At 40.2% G+C, this 22,795-nt stretch overlaps 1 protein-coding gene across 1 annotated transcript in view; it reads left to right on the forward strand.

Moving 5' to 3' along the window:
• Window positions 1–22,795, forward strand: part of MUSK (muscle associated receptor tyrosine kinase) — a 245,538-nt gene that overhangs the window by 108,342 nt on the left and 114,401 nt on the right. The window contains 3 exon segments of the mRNA XM_082255087.1: window positions 6,290–6,414; window positions 12,966–13,127; window positions 20,557–20,819. Of these exon segments, the coding sequence (XP_082111213.1) occupies window positions 6,290–6,414; window positions 12,966–13,127; window positions 20,557–20,819 (550 nt within the window).

The following is a 22,795-nucleotide window of genomic DNA, read 5'->3' on the forward strand; positions in this document are numbered from 1 at the left end:
ACTGGTGACAGATGTCAGAAAGAACAGAAAGAGAAGCAAAACACTCTCAAAAAAGCACGTAAAATGTAACAAAAATTCTAAATCCCCACTTTACAACGTTTTGGCTGACGTCGATAGCTGCTCTTCATCCTTGTGTTGAAAGAATGCTGACTGTATTGGCAAATAAAGTCCAAATGGCTAATTGCAGCTTAGAAGTCAATGTGGGTTACTAATTATAAAAAGCTGAAATTGCTCACAGTTGTGTTTATCTTTTGGCCATCCTATTTTTGAATGAATGTTGATTGTAGCAATTGAAGATTTTTTTTTTAAACAGAATAGGGTTTGAAAGGTTAATTGCAATTTTCAGGGCCTGTTTATAAAAGTGATAACCATATACAGTATTCCCATATGAAGTATGAATTCCACCGGTTTCTTCTGTTTGTAAAGCTTTTTTTGGCAATGCCTCTACTCATTTTCATCCCATTTCAACAAATATAAACATAACCTAGCAAAATCTGTTACATTTTGACCACAGTTAGGGCTGGTTTTAGCATTGGTGGGCTAAGGTCAATCATTTCATTAGCAGATCCTCAGAAGCACAGTTTATTCATGACACCTACCACATTAAATGGAAAATTGCTACTTAAAATGTTACTTAACCCAGGACCCTGCATTCACTATATCGGGTCCCCCACAGTAAACAGAACACAAATATAGTAAGTATAGTAAATATAAATATAGTAAATATAAACTGCTAAATACCTTTTCTTATCAGCAGTATACAGTATAGCAGTCTTGTGACTTCTATCAGAGTCTGGTTAAAGCTTCTGGGGGGGGGTTTCTTTCTACTCTGACTGTCCTATGAGGTTGCAGGAATCCTGACACTCTGTCTGGACAGTGTTGATTGGCCCTGTGCTTATCACATGCACACTCCCAAGAAAATAAACTCTCTAGCAATATACACTATACTGAGCATGTGCAGAGTGACTCCAAGGCTCTGTACTGTCAACAGATGGATTGAGGACTGTGAAAGAAGGGGAGGATCAGAGAAGACAGGATCAAACAGCATTTTTAAACAATGTGCAGGATTACCCTCTTGGGTTCCACAGTGAGTATAACAAGCATGCTTTACTGAAGCATGCTTTACTGCATATACTGACTGATTTTACTGTTGTGGATTTAGTAACACTTTATGTTTAGTTAAATAAAACATAACAAAAGAGTAAAGATTGTGGTAATATTATTTATTTAAAGTGCTCATATGCTGAGTGATAACGGGTTAGATATTGCAACACTTATCAATCATAAGTGCTAGTGCCAGAAAAAACTTGAAAAGAAACCAACCCCAGTGCTTTATTCAAATTAATACTGTGTATTACAGTGGTAAATCGTGGAAGTATACATAAATAGCATATAAACAGAAAGTGCTTATTTTATTGAATAATAATTTGGCCGCTCCAGTAGACGTTGTATTACGAAACGCGTAGGGTGGAGTCTTACGTCACTACGTCACTTCCGGTATTTGGAGCTTGGGCCGTGGAACGCGGAAGCTTCCCGGCTTCTCTTCACTGATCGAGGACAGCCTAACCGTGAGTTACTACCTCGCCCTTTAAAGATTGGCACCATACATCGCACCAAGGGCTCCCCCTCTCTCTCTCTTTTTGTATTCTGAGGTACTCGGGACGAGGAGAGATCGTGGTGAGGGAACCCCAGGATTCCATATTGGTCCCTATTGATATACAGGTGGTATACTGGCCGGGTGCGACACCTAGTGGCTACATTGGTGTTTGCAACCCGTGCTCTCCTTTTTATTTTTATCAACACCTGTTTTCTCATTTCTCTACTAGAGAGGACTCACTACTTCATTTATTTTTTCACCTGTATATATATGTGAAGTTTCACATCACTTTTTGATCACAGCACGTCATAATAACAGGTTATTATTTTACAGTCATTATTCAATAAAATAAGCACTTTCTGTGTATATGCTATTTATGTATACTTCCACGATTTACCACTGTAATACACAGTATTAATTTGAATAAAGCACTGGGGTTGGTTTCTTTTCAAGTTTTTTCTGGCACTAGCACTTATGATTGATAAGTGTTGCAATATCTAACCCGTTATCACTCAGCATATGAGCACTTTAAATAAATAATACACACCAGCACTTTATTTTATACACTATTTATTTATTTATTTGGCACATTAGCACTTTGAAGGTAGCGCCGATTTCAACTTTTCTTACATTTTTATCACTTTTAACCCTTTCAGGGTTGGTTGTTGGCAGCTTACACCTTAGGTCCTTTTTTGTATTTATTATAAACTCCATAGCGCTGGTCACCTCCTGCATAAAACATTGTGGTAATATCATTGGGATCTTTCTTTGATGTATGCAGCATGGACTCAGGGATAAAGGACTGATTAGGCTAAGCTGAAAAAGCATTTATGTGGCGTGGCATATCTATACTGTATCTAAAGCCAAGAAACATGAAAAGGGTGCAGAGCTCCCCCTTTAATCCATAATGTATAAATATATAAATGATTTAAACATGTACAGTATATATATATATATATATATATATATATATATATATATATATACCAAACACAAAATTATAAACACAACACTTGTTTTGCCCCATTTTTCATGAGCTGAACCTCAAAGATCTAAGAAAACTGGGACTCATTCAATTCACGGGCAACATCTCTGGTGGACATTCCTGTAGTCACAATGCCAATTGTACGCTCCCTCAAAACATGCGACATCTGTAGCATTGTGCTGTGTGATAAAACTGTACATTTTAGAGTGGCCTTTTATTGTGGCCAGCCTAAGGCACACCTGTGCAATAATCAGGCTGTCTAATCAGCATCTTGATATGCCACACCTGTGAGGTAGATGGATTATCCCCACAATGGTGAAGTGCTCACTAACACAGATTTAGATGGATTTGTGAACAATATTTGAGAGAAATAGGCCTTTCGTGTGCATAGAAAAACTCTTAGATCTTTGAGTTCAGCTCATGAAAAATGGGGGCGAAAACAAAAGTGTTGAGTTTATAATTTTGTTCAGTGTATAAATATATATATATATATATATATATATATATATATATATATATATATATATATATATATATATATATATATATATACATATATATGTTATATTACCAAAATTATTGGTACACCTACCTTTGCACGCACATGAACTTTACTGGCATCCCAGTCTTAGTCCGTAGGGTTTTAAAGTTGAGTTTGCCCACCCTTTGCAGTTATACCAGCTTCAACTCTTCTGGGAGGGCTGTCCACAAGGTTTAGGAGTGTACCTATGAGAATGTTTGACCATTCTTCCTGAAGCGCATTTGTAAGGTCAGGCACTGATGTGATTGAGAAGGCCTGGCTCGCAGTCTACGCTCTAATTCATCCCAAAGATGTGCTATAAGGTTGAGGTCAGAACTCTGTGCAGGGCAGTCAAGTTTCTCCACCCCAAACTTATAGACCTTGATTGTGCACTGGTCCAAATCATTTGGTGGAGGGGAGATTATGGTGTGGGGTTATTTTTCAGGGGTTGGGCTTGGCCCAATAGTTCCAGTGAAGGGAACTCTTAAGGCATCAGCACGCCAAGAAATTTTGGACAATTTCATGCTCCCAGCTTTGTGGAAACAGTTTGGGGTTGGCCCTTCCTGTTCCAACATGACTGTGCACCAGTGCACAAAGCAAGGTCCATAAAGACATGGATGAGCAAGTTTGGGGTGGAGGAATTTGACTGGCCTGTAGACCTGACCTCAACCCAATAGAACACCTTTGGGATGAATTAGAGCGCAAACTGTGAGCCAGGCCTTTTCATCCACCATCAGTGCCTGACCTCACAAATGCGCTTCTGGAAGAATGGTCAAACATTCCCATAGACACACTACTAAACCTTGTAAACAGCCTTCCCAGAAGAGTTGAAACTGTTATAGCTGCAAAGGGTGGGCCAACTCAATATTGAACCCTACGGACTAAGACTGGGATGCCATTAAAGTTCATGTGCATGTAAAGGCAGGTGTCCCAATACTTTTGGTAATATAGAAATAAATGTAAAAAAAAGAAAAAAGAAATAAATGCAATCAATAGCAAGCAATTTCAAACAAAAGTCCAGTCCAGTGATACAAAGAAAAGACTGCACCACTCAGAGTCCCAAGCACATTCTTCCTGCCCCATCCACACTGGTTGCTGGTTTTAGGAGCTCATCCCCCTCAGCACATATAGTATAGTAAAAACGAAGGAAAAAGCCACACTTTCATGAAATATCACCATAAAGTTTAAGAAAATAACTTAGCTTCCGACATTGTCCCCATACAAGCCACGCCCCTATGATATATTTCACTCTGATTAGGCTTATTCATAGAGGTCTACCAATTGGGCTGAAATGTGTCAGAGGGTGTAGCTTAGGGCAGGGATTATCTCGGAAGCTTTAATTAAACTTTATGCTGAGATTTCATGAAAATGAATTCAATGTATGTGTACAGGCTAGAATAACAAAAAAGGTAGGTTCAGACACAGTCCACTAGACAGTAAAATTACCATGCAAAGGTAACTTAGAATAGAGTTCTGTACCTCTAGACTGGGATTAATTTATGAATCAGCAAAGTCAACAGTAAACAGTGCATATACTGTAAGCGTTAACTGCAATGTGAATAATAATAATAATAACTAGTCTAGAGTGCTCTCTAGCAGAATGGCTAGGATTTGGTGCAATGTCCCCTGAGAGGTACCTCTTAGCATTAGCAATAGTTGAAGGTCTCTCTGTAGCAGCTGTAAAGGGGCAGTCTCTAGTCCTAACTCTTCAGCTGGCTAGCATGGGGCCCAGTGATACTGTTGGTGCACACAAGAATACTCCCAGTCAAGCCTGCAGGCAGCAACCAGGCTACTAGATGGCTGTATGGTCAGTTCTTAAATGGTTTAGTCCTTCTATCAGCAGATAGTAATTCCATACAGCAGCAGCTCACCAGTCCCAGTGATATTGCAGCTCACCATCCAGTCACACACAGAGATTAGTCCACTACCCACTCTCTGTTAGTCCACTCTCTGTTATGCACCCAGGTGACTCTGGCTGTTGGCATACATGGACTCAGCACTCAGGATCCCCCTCGGGCAACCAATATGCAGCAGCTCCCCCCCCCCCCCTCCTCGCAATCTCCTTCTGGGAAATTCAGTTCAATAGCTCTTCATTACAGTAAAGTCTCTCTCCTCTGGACTATAGTTCCCTCTCACAATGCTGTGCTGCCTGACTCAGTCTAAGGAACTCTTCCTGCTCAGCATTTCCCTCCTCTTGCTAATATAGCTGGTAATCAGTTCAGCACTGCAGGGCAGCAAATACAGAGAGAAGCTGCAGCCAGTGTTCCTCTCGCTCTCCGTTCTTAGCCAAGCACCTGGCTATGCAGGTCACAAGTTGTTTTACACAGAGATTACAGTATTTATATATATATTTTGCACATTTTGAAGCACTGAATTTGAATGTTCAGACAAGGAAAAGGAGAAAGTGTTTGCAATCCAAATTTGTAGAACAGCCCCTGGGGTGATAGTGCTAATCCTCCAATTATACATTACAGTAAGCAAGCGTTGTCACCCTAGGACAGGTTGTGTGTTACTGGCAAAATCACCAGGTATAGATAATGAAAAGGAAAACTGAAAGGAAACAAATGCATCAACTACAAATAAGCACTGGTAAGCTGGCGGGGCGGCACAGTGGTGTAGTGGGCAGCACAGTGGTGTAGTGGGCGGCACAGTGATGTAGTGGTTAGCATTTTCACCTAGCAGCAAGAGGGTCGCTGGTTCGAATCCCAACCACGACACTACCTGCCTGGAGTTTGCATGTTCTCCCTGTGCCTGCGTGGGTTTCCTCCGTGTACTCCGGTTTCCTCCCACACTCCAAAGACATGCTGGTAGGTTTATTGGATCCTGTTGCAAAAAATTAAAAAAATGGCCCTACTATGTATGTATGTGAGTTAGGGACCTTAGATTGTAAGCTCATTGAGGGCAGGGACTGATGTGAATGTACTATGTATATGTAAAGCGCTGCGTAAATTGACAGCGCTATATAAGTGCCTGAAATAATAATAATAATATATTTAATTTTTGTTCTTGAGTTTGGTATAATTTGAGTAAATGCAATGTAGATATGAGTCTTCCTTGTCATTTCCAGCTACACCTACAATAATGTAATGCTTAGCTCAAAAGGAAGTTAGGAAGTGTAAGTGTAAACATATTTAGAAAAAGCAACATATATTATTAGTAACCTTGTTATGTGATCTTCTCTTCCTAGTGCTTGCCAAGATCATAAAGGCGCCAGAATCAAAGAATGTAACATTTGGTGCAGAAGTGTCCTTGAGGTGCGCAGCAACTGGCATTCCAGTCCCTTCCATTAGGTGGTTTGAAAATGGAAAAGCCGTGAGTTTTTTTTCTGTTGCCAAATACTATAAATTACCCTATAGTTCTTGAATATATCAAGTCACGTCATTGCAACTTTATAAATGAGTTACTATTTTATCAATAAAACATGCCGGGTTTCGGCATTCATGTGGAACGCATTGAGTTCCATACACCTGTACAACGCTCGTTTTACACTTGAAAATTGTGAGTAGCCTTTTATATTATTTTTATGTGAATTAAAGGCTTATACAGTATTACACTATTGGCCTGTTTCTTGCCCTATATGATCCACCTGCATATATCCTGTCCCGCTAAACTGGCTGATATTGGAGTATATACCCTGTAAGAGAGCGGACCCCCTGGAGACCCGGGCTATTCTATAGGAACCATTCCAGAGCCCTACTGGGCACTCCTGGCACCCCCCTATCCTAGGACCCCCGGAGAGGAACAGGAGCCATCAGAGGGAATACTTCCTATATTCATATACCCGCTCTTTACCCCTGTGTGGGGTGGGTATTTCCGGTGAGTGGGCTACCTACCTTAGGGGTCACCAAGCACCTCACCTACCACCCACCACGGGGTTGTTTTCAGTTTAATACTAGGATATCTGTCCTTTTTATGGACTAAATACGTCACTACTGTCACATATTGGATCACCAATATCTTATTTATATTTATTTTTATGTGTATAATTTTAAATATTTGTGATACACCAGATATATTTAGCACAGTTTTATTTTTGCCACTTGCTCATAAATTTTACTTATTTGCACTGGTCCCCTTACCTATTTAATTAATTATTTGCTATTTACCGTACACATTGCACTTTAATTGGATTTATCTATATTTATATGTTCCTTATGCACTTGGTCACTTTATTAATTGATTCATTTATTCATATGCACGCTTGTTAAAGTTTGCACCTTTCACTTTCAGTCACATCATATCTTATTTATTGTGATATATATTTATCCTTGTGCATATTTATTTATTTATTTTGCTACATATTGTACATACCTCTCCTGTCATTTTTACATACTCTTTCAGTAGGCAGCGCCATTCCCATACTTTTATCTTACAAGTTGATCTTGGTCTCATCTGTCCATAGGATGTTGTTCCAGAACTGTGAGGGCTTTTTTAGATGTTGTTTGGCAAACTCTAATCTGGCCTTCCTGTTTTTGAGGTTTACCAATGGTTTACATCTTGTGGTGAACCCTCTGTATTCACTCTGGTGAAGTCTTTTCTTGATTGTTGACTTTGACACACATACACCTACCTCATGGAGAGCGTTCTTGATCTGGCCAACTGTTGTGAAGGGCGTTTTCTTCACCAGGGAAAGAATTCTTCAGTCATCCACCACAGTTGTTTTCCGTGGTCTTCTGGGTCTTTTGGTGTTGCTGAGCTCACCGGTGCATTCTTTCTTTTTAAAGATGTTCCAAACAGTTGATTTGGCCACACCTAATGTTTTTGCTATCTCTCTGATGGGTTTGTTTTGTTTTCTCAGCCTAATGATGGCTTCACTGATAGTGACAGCTCTTTGGATCTCTTATTGAGAGTTGACAGCAACAGATTCCAAATGCACACTTTTATCTGCTCCTTGTAAATGGGATAATGAGGGAATAACATACACCTGGCCATGGAACAGCTGAGCAGCCAATTGTCCCATTACTTTTGGTCCCTTTTAAAGCGCAAGGCACATATACAAACTGTTGTAATTCCTACACTGTTCACCTGATTTGGATGTAAATACCCTCAAATTAAAGCAGAAAGTCTGCAGTTAAATCACATTTTGTTTGTTTCATTTCAAATCCATTGGGGTGGTGTATAGAGCCAAAAAGATTAGAATTGTGTTGATGTTCTAAAATGTATGGACCTGACTGTATAAGGTAAAAGAAGGATCACAGGTGCTCTGTAGTCATTCCAGAGAGAAGAATGGTCAACTGTGTTTACAACAGCTGCCCGTCCTCTCTCAGCAGGGAGAGATCGCGAGTGGCCGGCGGCAATCGCTTGCCCCCTAGCACCAAGCATGTGACCAACGTAGTCCTACGTTGATTCGCACAGGAGGGGATGAAACTGCGGCGGGCAGTCCGGAACTGGTTAAACAAGGGTTCTAACCTGTAGGATAGCTGGAGGAGTCCTAGAAGTGTGTGCTAATTGCTAGACTGCTCCCAAACTCTTAGAGTGCACCAGAATGTGTTTAAGATTCATATCTGCCTGTGTGTGGTCAGACAGATTGATTGAAGGGGAGTCTCCCTCTAGTGGTGACCTGAGGTATCACAGCCAGTCTTACTTGGTTAAGCACCGGAAGGTTTTACCCCTTAACCTTCCTAGCGGTATTCTTGAGTGTGGCTTGGGGTTAATATTCAGTGCCAATTGCGGTAACCCCAAGCCACACTCATGATTACCCCAGAATGATAATTACCTTCCCCTTCGATCCCCCGCCGTCCTCCCCGGCTTTCCTGCAGTCATCCTCCCGCTGTCCTCTCGCTGCGTGCTCAGCCGATGCTGGCATCTTCTTACGATTCCCTTCCCTGTGAGCGCCGCGTCGCAGGGGGTGGAACTGGCGGGAGATTAAAAAAAAAAAATGACATGATACAGTGTAATCTGTTAGAATTACAACTTTGTATCATGCCATTTCACCTAGAGGCTTTTCCAGTGCCCTGCCTGTACTTTTTGCGGTACTTTGTGCCTGGAAAATTGATAACGTCCATGGCGTCCAAAAAGCATTCTTTTGGCTCAAAAACGGATCAGGCAGCGCCCCTGAGTACAGATTCTCCCTCATAATCAAATATCTCCACTTTGAAAACAATGAAGAATTTGATGAAATGTATTATTATTATATTATAATTTATGATTTGTGTTTCAAACTTTATCATCCCTGGGATGTCTACTAAACTCTTGTTTGGACAGATTTAAGTGGGTTATTCCTAAGAATTACAGGCCTAAAATATAAAACAACAAATTTCCATGCAAAGTATGTACCGCTTTTAGCACAAAAATTCTTACCTAATCAGACCGCCAGGGAGGTTAATGACCAGGCCATTTTTTGTGATATGGAACTGCATTAATTTTAACTGACAATTGCACGGTCGTGTGATGCTGTACCCTAATAAAATTGGTGTCCTTCTTTTCCCCATAAATAGAGCTTTCTTTTGGTGGCATTTGATCACCTCTGCGATTTTTATTTTTTTGCGGATTAAACAAAAAAAGAGCGACAATTCTGAAAAAAAAATATTTTTCACTTTCTGCTATAAAACATTCCCAATAAAAAACATTTAAAAATCAAATTTTTTCATAATTTTTGGCCAATTTGTATTCTGCTACATATTTATGGTAAACAAAAAATTCCAATAAGCGCATATTGATTGGTTTGCGCAAAAGTTATCACGTCTACAAACTAGGGGAAAGATTTATTCATTTTTATTTTTTTACTAGTAATGGCAGCGATCAGCGATTTGTAGTTGGACTGAGACATTGCGACGGACAGATTGGACACCTAACTGACATTTTTGACACTTTTGGGGGGGACCAGTGACATTACTACAGTAATCAGTGCTAAAAATATGCACTGTTACTGTACTAATGACACTGGCAGGGAAGAGGTTAACACCAGGGGCGCTCAAAGGGTTAAATATGTGCCTAGGGGATGCTTTCTAACCGTGTGGGGGATGGGCTCACTGGATGAACACAGAAAACTGTGTTCCTAAATAAGAGGAACACAGGATCCCTGTCTTCATCACTGACAGAACAGCGGTCTGCCATGTTTAGATCGGCAAACCACCGTTCTGTCTTCACAGGGAGTGATCGCGGGTGCCCAGCAGACATAGCAGCTGCGGGACCTGCTGATTGGCTCCCCCTCTAGCCAATCAGCGCCTGCGCACGTCCACACTAACTGCTACATGAAGCTACGTACATGTACATTGTTGCGTGTAACAGAGTCGACCTGCCACTGTATAACTTTAGCAGCTGGTCGGCAAGTGATTAACGTAAGCTCCCCCATCAGCTAGCCTCTGCAAGCTTGCGTACCTTGACAAGAGGGTACATTTGCAAAATGCTTAAAGTGTATCTCTAGCCAAGTTTTAAATTGAGATAGAATAGTTTTTATAAAGAGCCCCTGTCCATATCTCTTTTTATTTTTTGCCTGGCAATTAGCAACTCACATGAAGTAAAACAAATTGTGATTATCATGGTTCTCAAAAAGATTCCCAGCTAGGGAGGACACCAAAGAAAATGTCACACTGGATACACTGGATATGGTCTGGAAAGCACCTTCAATACCTAAGAAAGACAACAAAGAGGCACCAATCGAATTGCAGCCAGGTGGAGAGGTGGACACAGACCACAGTAATTGGAAACATTCCTTGCCTATGTTCCTTTTCAAACTGCTGCTGTCATATCCACTGCCCCATGTTTCCTCTTTTAGGATGGCTTCTTTCTCTTGCAGCAGCCTATGGAGCCACCCTTGCATGCAGGGACTAGAGCTGCATTTCCCTACACTGTGTCCATCAAATGGAAACACATAACCCAGTAGCCTAGGGTAGCAAGACACTCTCCTGCCTCTCCCTCCTCCTCCTCCCTTCCTTCTCCAAGCTAACACACTAACTAGAGACTGCACTGTCCACTATTACCTCTTTCCTGTGAAGACCAGAATTTTAGGGAAGCAACATTAAGAGCAGAGCCAGAAACATTGACAGTTGTAAAGTCCAAGCCTTGGGGTAAGAATTCTAACTAAGAGTTTACTGGGGAATGTTTAATTTATTGTGTTCAATGTGTTAGGCTAAATGTTAAGGGGTTAATACTATTTAAAATTTCTTATCAATTTCCTTAGACTTGCATAGAGAGAAAAGCAGTTCTGAGGCAAACAAAAGCCAATTTACAGTGGTCCAAACTGACACTGAAAATGTTGTGGGAAATAAAACCTGACAGAAATTTTAGCTCTTTCACACTGCATCCAAAGCTAAAAATAACAAATATTTGTCTGGAGGTAAATTTTATACAAAAGGACTGCGCTCTATAAGTCCCGGTTCACACTGGGGCAACTTGTCAGGCGACTTAGCTCCCTGACAAGTCGTGCTCCATTCAGTGCAATGGAACAATGGAGCAACTCAAGTCAAGGTTCCTGCACTACTTTGGGGGCGACTTGCATTGACTTCTATTAGAGAAGTCATTTGCAAGCCACACTGATGTCGTGCTTCACAGGGCGGCTTCAGAGTCGGGCGACTTTGAAGTCGTCCCAGTGTGAACCCAGCCTAACTCCCAACACATGTGACAAAATGTGAAAAATATATATAAATAAATAAGTCTTCCAAAGAAATATATACATATGAATAAATAAATCAATAAATAAACAATGTCTTCCAACAATTGTGATGATTATTAATCAATAAAAAGTCCTCAAACAATGTGCTCTGTGCCTTTAAATCCATCAATGAAAGAGGAATGTGCCACCAAAAGGATAGTTTCTCTTCTCCAACACCAGTATCATACTGCACTCACCAGATACATTTGATCCCCTTCTCTCAAAGTGGGGTAAAAAATGGCTCAGATTTAAATCTCCTGGAATCGCCACTGTAGGTTCTCGTTCCAGGATAAATACACCTCTTTGAGTGATCAACAGTATTTCTACGCCTGCAATGAACACCCTCACCAAAGATGAGGATAAAAGGACCTCCCATAGTGTAGTATATTAATCCATATCAATTTATTAACATTTTTTAAAATGCACTTACATTGCACTCCATATTAAAAACAGGCATCTCTATAAAACATCTCTATAAAATAATGCAACTTGAAATGCTTCTAACGCAGTGCGTTTCAACTGTATCTCAAAAAACAGATGTGATAGGTCTCAGAAGCTCCACCCTACACATTTTGTCAGTTTATACGGGGTCACCAGACACAATTGTTTGACGACATTATTTATTCATTTATTTATTATTGTCAGGTTTTATTATCAACAAAATTTTCAGTGTCAGTTTTTTCACATATTTTTCACATTTTGTCACATGTGTTGGGAGTTATAGAGCGTGGTCCTTTTGTATAAAATTTATTTTGGGCTTCATTGGCTTTAAGACATGCAGCTCTGGAAGTGTTATATGAATTGATTTAAGAGCACAATATTTGGTTGAGCGATTAAGTGATTATATTTGCGCAGATATCACTTTTAGATTATTTATTTAGTAGATTGTATCTTTTTCATTATCTGGCTACAGTATGCTAAAGTCTGATTGGCTGCATTTATGTACTACTGAGGGCTGCACATGGTTATTACACCGTAAGATCCCCGCCAAATTTAAATAAAACCAAATGTCTGTGAGGCATGCCTTTGAGTATGCATATTTTGTCAAGTATATGCAGTTTTGTGAAGTTCTTGACTCTCCATATCACTTATATGTATCTTGTGACTGTGTTTAATTAAAAAAAAAAATGTATTTGTCTACAGCAGACACTCACTGTCAAAAAGTGTCAAAAATATATGTATATACAGTATATATAATACATAATATGTAAAGAGTTTACTTTTGTGAAGTAAAAATGATCTATAGAAACGTATTTTTGCTTTACTCAAGGTTTCACCTGAGTCTGTGGAGGACTATGTCAAAGATGGAATGATCTTCTCAAAGCTGCATGTTACAGCCACCAGACCAGGACTGTTTACCTGCATGGCGGACAATAAACACACCGGTAGTTTTGGTCCTGCCAAAGCAGCAGCAGCAATCAGCATATCAGGTTAGTTTTAAAAAAGAATGTTGCTCAGTGTGTATAGATAACTGTATACTAGTAAACTGGGGACCAGTATCTACTAGTTTGCAATGCTCTATACAATTACTGTATAATAACACTATTTAAATGCTCTAAGTCTGAACCTAAAAAGTGAAGATTTGCTGACTTGAGTAAAATCTAGAAATGTTAATTGTGGCCGAAGTAGTATGGCAAAAGGTTTAACTGTGCTCTAGGTTCCTTGCGAAAAGTTCACTTTCTGACTGTGCCAAGCTCCTGTTCTGTGGCCTAACAGCTGTATATCTGCACTGTTAGCTCATCTAAGGCTTCTAAGACACTGCTGTCAATAACTGTTAGTCTTATGGGTTTTGGAGTGAAATTTGGTGATATCATTGCTGTGCTGCTCACCATTCTTGCTGGAGAGAAAGCTGTACCTGAGGACCTGCAGTGGAAAGATGATACTGCTCTTACCTTATCCCACCAGTCATCAGATCACCAGAAATAAGAGGAACTGTTCTGCCATGAGAAAGCAATGCCTTTTCTCTACCAAGATGGCTGCCTACACACAGAAACACAGTGCCACGTTCCTGGGGATGGAGCCTGATGTAGAGAGGAAGGCGATCTCTTACATCTCCGGCCTGGTACCCCTGGTAAGGTAAACAGGAGGCACGGAAGCCTGGAGTGGCATAAGTGCCTAGAAGTTCAGATAGTGAACCTCAGATAGAGGTGGATTCAGGCTGGATCGTGACGCAGGGCAGCAGTCACAGCAGGCTGGTAGACAGTCAGCATTAACTATAAGGCTGGCAGGTCACAAACAGCAGGTACTTGGCAAACTGGACACAGAACAAAGTCAGGCAAGCCGGGTCAGTCACAAGCAGGCACGTCAGGAACAGAGCAGTAGGCAGCAGAGTAGTCAGGTTTAGGCTGGAGTTGGCAACAGAAAATGGATAGAAAGACGGATCAAGCAGAGACATGGTCAAAGAGCAAGTCAGGGGTCAGTTTAGGTGCAGTACAAGCATGGTCAGATGGATCAGAAAAGCAATAGGAGATCAAACACAATGGCAGGTAGCAGATAGTAGAACATTGTAGACCATAAGGCAAAATCCTAGTGCAACAGAGGTGTTTAAATAGCTCACTTGGGGCCACTCTAGTGGCAGGTGTGCAAGCCGGCACACACAAGTGTGCACGCATGCATATGCACGTCAGTCTAACGGGGATTCTCTGTCTATGGGTTTGACTAATAGGAATTCTCCGTCTGTGGATTTGGCTAACATAAATTCTCCTGGGCATGCTTCTTCTTTCCTTACACACAGTGCAGAACAAGACATGGTAAGTCAGTGACAGGAAAAAGATCAACTGCAGGGAGACCACAGGAAATACTCCTGACTAGTCATTTTCTCTATTTTTGACCTTTGTGTAGAACATATTAAACTAAATAAGTCCTGTTTTTAAGTACTTTAAATATATATATATTTAAAGATACATTGTAGATATCGGAAAACAGACAGACAGACAGATACAGTATTCAGATTTACCTATACTTGGTCATATTCAGATATTTGGAAGCTGATCATGCAACAATCGGTTGTCATAATCAGATACATTTGCACATATCAGGAAATGAATCATTATCTGTCAGGCAGGGTCTAGGGTCTAGGTCAATATCTATGGTCTGAAGGCTTCTGGCTGCTTCAACTGCAGTGTATGTTCAGAGGATATTCCTACTGGTAAAGCCAGGTATTTTAAGAAACTGAATGGTGTAAAGAGTAGAAGTTATCAAAGACCCCAGTCAAAGAAGGATGTTGCTATCAAATGAGAATTGAATCAATACATGACACCAAATACAGTTTTCTACTTTCATTTAAATGAAAGTAATGAAATGTAGTTCAGCACCAGACACCCTAATCCGTAGTGCAGTGTCTTGCAGTGCCAGTCATTTTGAATGGTACACTAACGCATTTTGCCAATGTCCTTTGATGCACATTTGTTTCAGCACACTACAACATACAAATGTTAACGTTCTAGTGCTGTGTTGAAAAATCAAGGTGGATGTGGAGTTTTTTTGTGTCTTGAGGTGCTCTGTTAGCCCATTCCAAGGTAATATGCTGTTTTCAAGCATATCTAAAAACAAACACATGCAAATGCCTACATTATTTTTCTTGTTTCAGTTGTTTCCATTTTATTTGGGATTAGTAGCTTAGGCTAGGTTCACATCATGCAGGTGTAATGGAGCATGTGTGTGCTTCTGCTCAACACCCAGCCTATTCATTTCAAACATGGAAAAGAAGTCCCTGACCCATTTAAAATAAATGTATGCGTTAGCAAATGCGTAGGGGTTTCATTACTAATTAATTGCACCACCACGCATTTTCTAAAGGGCATCATGTTTCTGTGTGTGTCGGGTAACCACACACATATTTGCATGCATTACCGACAGGCACAAAGTGTAAACCTAGCCTTGCACAAGAAATAAATTATTGTTTTTGCTTCCAGTTTATCTATCTCACAGAATGTAACCGATACATTGCATTTTTTGCAAGATCAAAATGTATTGTCTGTGTGTCTGGTGCTAAAAGCCCATTACACGGGTGTTGTTCTTTTGCCTAGGTTTACTAATTTACGTAATACCCATCAAGAGTGGGTTCAAGCATAATTTTATATTTGAAATGAAGTGGGATTTGTGATGGTTTTATCTCAGCACTGTGCAAGTGGAAGAAGTTGGCCTGGTAATAGAGCCATTCACTGTAGAACAGTGAACAGGGATGCACCACCTAAGTGTAGAGATTAAAAGTATTTATTGCACACAGGGTAAAAAGCACTTACACGATGTAAGAATGAAACAGGCTCATCAGAGTGGAGAGAGGGGAGAAGGTCATTCCGATCTTTCCCTGGAGTATCACGCTGCCCATGGGGCTGTGATGTTCAGATGCAGCACCTCTCATTGTCCTGTAGAAGGAGCCGTAGCTCCAAGCGCATAGCCTGCCTGCCTGTCCGACTGTCTCTTCCATCCAGTGATGTAATTTCCGCCTGCGTTCCATGCTGGTTTGTTTTCCAGTAGCCACAGGACAATCAGAGGAGCTGCATCTAAACATCACAGCCCCGTGGGCAGCGTGATACTCCAGGGAAGGTTCAGAATGGCCTTCTCCCCTCTCCCCACTCTGATAAGCCTGATTCATGCTTACATCCTAAAAGTGCATTTTAAGCTATGTGCAATAAATACTTTTAATCTCTACACTTAGGTGGGGCTTCCCTGTTTTCTCCCTTCTTGACATTTGTTACAGAGCTGGCTATACTCTGAGTATAGCTGCCACCACTCATCTTGTACTACCTTTCCATATAATGAACTAACATATGGTTTATACATGAACTATTGATCAGACTTATTATTATTGTTGTTTTCATGCTGATCCAGCATCACCTTTGCGCCAGAAACGCTGTGTTTTTTTTTTTTATCTGCATATATTTTGCCTTCCCTGGTTCCGCCCTCACCTGCTCATTAAAATTCTAGTGAAAAATGTAAAATATAACATCTCTGTTTGTATTATACCTTATTTTAGACCAACAGAAACCATTCTACTCTATAAAGCAGGGGTGGGGAACCTACGGTTCGGGGGCCGTATGCGGCCCCCGAAGTCATCTGGTCCGGCCCCCTATGCAGCTGAGTCTGTGTCTCTCAGCTGATCTGTTAGAACGGAGCCGATGCTTCCTGTATAGTTCCTGCTCCGTTATGACAGTCTGAGTGAGTCACAGGCAGAGTGATATCAAATGCACTCCGCCTATGACCAATACAGGAAACATCACCTCTTCCTCCAGCGTGGCGCTGCTACACTTCTCCTAGCCAGCATTTCCCGCCAGCAGCACACACAGCAGTACCAGCCAGAGCCAGCAGTACCAGTCAGAACCAGCAGTACCAGCCAGAGCCAGCAGTACTCACAGCAGTACACACAGCAGTACCAGCCAGAACCAGCAGTACCCACAGCAGAACCAGCAGTACTAGCCAGAGCCAGCAGTACCAGCCAGAGCCAGCAGTACCTACAACAACAGTACCAGCCAGCAGTACCTACAGCACAGTACCAGCCAGCAGTACCCACAGCAATACATGCCAGCAGTACCAGCCTGAGCCAGCAGTACCCGCCTGAGCCAGCAGTACCAGCCTGAGCCAGCAGCACCCACAGCAGTACCAGTCAGCAGTACCTACAGCACAGTAACAGCCTGAGTCAGCAGTACCCACAGCAGTACCAGCCAGCAGTATCAGCCTGAGCCAGCAGTACCATCCAGCAGTACTTACAGCACAGTACAAGCCAGCAGTGCCAGCCTGAGCCAGCACTACCCACAGCAGTACCAGCCAGCTGTACCCACCAGCAGTACCAGCCAGCTATACCCACCAGCAGTTCTTTTCAAAACTTACCACCACAAAAAATTTGACTGCGCTCCAGACTGACCGACGCAAACCTGGAAAACCTGTTGCGAGTAGCAACATCATCAATACCAGCTAACATCACACACCTCACCAAAGAGAAACAGTTGCAGCCATCACATTAGGGGTGAGTTAATTAAATGTTTGACCAAATATAACAGGCAAATTTTTAAGGTGATAATTTTGTACGGCCCCCGGATGGTTTTATAAATACCCAAATGGCCCTTGGCATAAAAAAGGTTTCCCACCGCTGCTATAAAGCAAAGCAAATATGAGTTCTTTACACCATGACCATCTCACAGAATAGAGAACCAGATTTGTGTTGCTTTTTGGAATCACAAGGATGTTCGGTCATTCAATGTGCACCTATATGGAAGTGTGAAGCTACAGAACTAAATTTTGCATACAGATAAGCCCCAAGCAACTAAAAAAAAAAAAAAAAAAAAACATCAAATAGAAAATAGTCCTGAATGTACTCTTTTAGGAAAATCATAATGGAAACAGTTTGACCCTGCTGGACCACGTCTGGAGATTTTCGTTTTTTTTTTTTGTTTTTTTTACCTAAAGTGAAGTGATGCATAAAATATTTTTACAATTCATTAACAGCAATGGAATTCTGAGGTTTCATGAACTTTTCTGAACCTTTTCATGACAAGGTATTGCTCTTGGCTTTCCTTTAGTTTCTCGCACTTCATAAATAACAAAAGCCCCCCCACCACCATTCTTGAAATACCCTCATCACCTGCCCATGCTGAGTTAACTGGAGCTTCTCATAATGAAGACTGAAATATGACCAACATGTTATGCAGCAATGTTCATAGAAAGGTCTACAGGCAGGGAACTGATGGCAGCACAGATAGATATGCCTTTGCTAATTCTTCTTCTTCTTTTTCTTGTTTCTACATGTGTTCTTGGACTGCTTCATAAAACTTCACTGTAGAATGGAGGTAGGATATTTTACGTTTAAATATTTTCATCACTGTCAGCACAAAAAAAAAAAAAAAAAACATGTTTGAATAAAGCAGTACACTGAGTTATTGACGTAATGTTGTTTATCGAAGTCTATGACGCAAGCAGCATTTTCTCATTTATGAGCCACCTGGTTCTATAATAGCCCTATTGAAATCTGCTTTCATTGGATCATTAATTACTAATACATGGCTTTTCCTCTTAACCAGTAAAATGGGGCTATCCCATGTTTGGTACAAATGTCCTTGTTTGGAAATATACCAATAACAGCCCTATCCTTTTTTATATAAATATTTGCCCAGTGGACGACAAACAGCAAAGATGCAAAAATAAGGTTTTGCATAACATAATTAAACTTGTGTGCATAAAAAAACTAAACCATATGGCTATTTTTTTCCCAGTTGTATCTATTTGTGTGGCCAAGAGCATCACATCTATGTTACTACACACCATTAAATGATGAACCTTGCAAAAAAAATCACAATTTTCAAACATAGAAGTACAGAATGTGTTTTCAAATAATAACAATTTATACAGTAAGTAGCTCTTTACTTTGGCTTTGTAGTAATATACATTTAAATGTTGAAAAGTTACTTTTTTTTTTGTTTACAAATTAGTACAACTCCTTCTGTACATTCGATCACCGTTGCATTTCCACTGAACACCAATGCTGGCATCAGGTTTGTTTCAGCCTTGCTTTCCATTCACATTCACAAAAAGCAGAGAGTGTTTTGTGAGTGGGCAATTGGAGCAGGAGGCTTAGACATGGCATTAATAAGAATGTCTAACACATCTGCTGCACTGATCTCCACTGTGATCACAAAGTACAGGGAGAGATACTGTATATATAATAATGCAGTGAAATGATGTTTCCCTGGATGGACTTTAAAGCATTTGTTATAAAAAAAAAAAATGGACCCTGCTCCTTTAACACCTGTTATGCAGCACAGTGCTTGTGCTGTATCATTTGGCCCTTTCTATCACCTGAAATACCTGGCTGATCCTGCCAGTTTCTGCTATCCCCCTGTAAACTGACCACAGTTTATCATGGCTGCTGAGCCCTGGCACTGTGGTCAGTTCACGTGCCTCTCTCATCTGCAGATCTCCTCTCTGCTCTTCCCTGTTCTCTCCCTCCTCCCCTCCCTGCCTGTCAGCTAGTGACAGTGTCCGTGCCTCCACTCCTGTGTCTAAAATAACTTTTAGATTTCCATAGAATCCTCTGTGTTTCCTAATGCTGTGTGCCCTTTTGTATGTTTTTTATTTTAAAAAAATGCTGTCAATACTTTTTTTCAGAGCGTGACCGGCCACCTCTCTCCTTCTCTCCTCCCTTCCTCCCAGATGATGTCAGGAGGGTATTCTCGGCCCATCCTGCTGCTGCTGTCAGATCGAGAGAGGAGATAGGCGGCTGGTTACGTGAGCGCCATAAGGTAAAGACAGCACTTTTTTTTATAAAACACACATATGGGGGCACACAGCATTAGGAAACACAGAGGGCTGTATGAAAAGGATATAGTGGCTTAAAAAACACTTTAACTTCTCATTTTGGTAAAAATACTTTACAATTGTATGCATACATCACCAAATATACACACTTCACAAAGCAATTCTTTATAGCACTCAAAATATGCTCCTGACCCCGTACACCCCCAGTGGCGTACCTCCTTTTATTGCAACCCGGATATCTAGATAATGCCTACGGAGTGCATTGCTCCAAACTGTACTCACACTCCTAAAATGTATATTGCAAAGCTGTATAAAGTATTTTTCAGTTTACTCCACCACCTGCCTAAGTAATGCAGATAATGCACTATACAAGCGTTATTAAAAAAACGTATTAAAATAACACCACAATGTATGTATTTTCAGATTAGACAGTACCAGATGGCCTTTGTAATTCATTTTCTGTATTTTGCAACTATCTTTTAAATGTATTTACTAAAATAAACGCTTTATGTAGTTTAAATATGATGATTTCAAAAGTAAGAAATGTATCAAACAAAAAGTGATTTAATTTAGTTCTGTGTTTAAATTTTTTTTATATCCCCCTTGTCAGGCTGTACAAAGGAGATACTGGCTACTGCAGCACCTACAGAGGGGACATTTGTAATGCAATGCTTGCAAAGGACTCTTTGGTTTTTTTCAATACATCTAAAAGTGAACCAGAAGAGAGCCAAGAGATGCTTGCTCAAACTGTTTGGACAGAGTTACAAACAGTCAGCCCTCTTTGTCGCCCAGCTGCAGAAGTTCTGTTGTGCAACTACTTCTTCCGAGAATGCAACCCAACAGGAGATGGTCCGGCACCAAATCCAATATGCAGGTAAGTTGAACTTGAATAAATGAGGCAAATCAAAATGTTGTAGCTCATAGGTTAATATGTGAGTCAGCCAATTACTAGGATGATCAGAAGAAGCCACTGAAAAAAACACCATAGTGTGGTCAGTTGCAAATGGTATACTCATAAAAGAATTAATAAAATGCAGCGCTAATATATATATATATGCAAGAAAATATACAAAGTATATTCCACACACCAGTGGGAAAGGGTGAGGTTAAATTGCAAACAATAAGTGTAACTAAGAGTATATAAAATATATATATATATATATATATATATATATATATATATATATATATATATATATATATATATATATATAAATAAGTGAAAAAATATATAAATAAAAAAAATAAAAAAATAAAAAAAAATAAAAAAAAAATATATATACATATATGAAAAAAGAATCTAAGTAAAGTCCATATAGTGTTAAAAATCACAAAATACAATAAGTCCACGTCTTTAACCCCTTGGTGTGTAATAGCAGGAGGACACTTGGTGAACAGGAATAACTTGCACCTCCACCACATAAATCTGCTAGCTTCTTACCAGAGTGAATTGATCACTGCTCTCACAGTGATCAAAAATGCCTTTAAATCCCAAAGAAGATCTTACTGGGGGGACACTTGGCTCTGTATCCTCAAGATGAACTGAGTAGTGCAGTATATTGGTCCTTGCAAATATCCAATGGGGTTGGTGGTACCATAAAAGCCCAGTACTGAAGACATTAGAGCTGAGAGCTCAGCACATGGCAGAATGAAGATGTTACAGGATGGATGGATGGATGTCTTCTGCACCTTTTTCTTTTACCCCAACCCCATTGGATATTTTTTGGATATTTTTCAAGGACAAATATACTGCACTACTAAGTTCATCTTGAGGATACAGAGCCAAGTGCCCCCCAGTAAGATCTTCTTTGGGAGTTAAAGGCGTTTTTGATCACTGTGAGAGCAGTGATCAATTCAGGTAAATACATATTCGCCAGCACACCAAGGCTCTTGCAAAAGCAGTCCAAAATTTATTGAAGTTACGATCACATCAAAAATGGTGCAATGTTTCGGAGCCGCACAGGACCCCTTGGACATGCCTGATGAAGGGGTCCTGTGCGGCTCCGAAACGTTGCACCATTTTTGATGTGATCGTAACTTCAATAAATTTTGGACTGCTTTTGCAAGAGCCTTGGTGTGCTGGCGAATATGTATTTACCTGTATCTAATCCATTTGCCAACTGGTGATCGCTTCAGCACCCAACACATAAGAGCCTACAAACCAGGAAGGTGTGCGATAGGAATATGTACTACATACAGTGATCAATTCACTCTGGTAAGAAGTTAGCAGATTTATGTGGTGGAGGTGCAAGTTATTCCTGTTCACCAAGTGTCATCCTGCTATTACACACCAAGGGGTTAAAGACGTGGACTTATTGTATTTTGTGTTTTTTAACACTATATGGACTTTACTTTGATTTTTTTTTCATATATATATATTTGCACTTTATTTTATTTATTATTTTTGCTGTCATTTGTTGATTTATGCTGGCTGCTATATTTTAAACTTGTACGCACTGTTTTCTTTTATTCTATACTCATAAAAGAGTCAATGATTTGCTTCGGGTTAAGGCTGTTTATCATTCAGGTCTCTATTCAATATTAAATGATTATTAGGCCTATAAGAGCCCCGTGTTGCTCTCTAAAAGATATTTTTTTCATCATCATCATCATCATTACCACCACCATATTTATTAATGTATCATTTCTTACTTACTTTAAAAGCATTTTTAAGACATAGAGTAACTTTTGTTAAGCAAAATAAATTGAGAAAAATCTAAAAATATAATTTATGAGACAACTTGTTTTACTACAGTGCTGCTATGCTTGCTGTTTTTTAGTGCCGGTTCACACTTCCGCGTTTGCAGAGATCGCATGTAATTCGGAGCGCACTGCTCCTAATTACATGCG

This window comes from Pelophylax lessonae, assembly GCF_965119305.1.
Source record: "Pelophylax lessonae genome assembly, chromosome: 1".
In the NCBI taxonomy this organism is placed as follows: domain Eukaryota; kingdom Metazoa; phylum Chordata; class Amphibia; order Anura; family Ranidae; genus Pelophylax; species Pelophylax lessonae.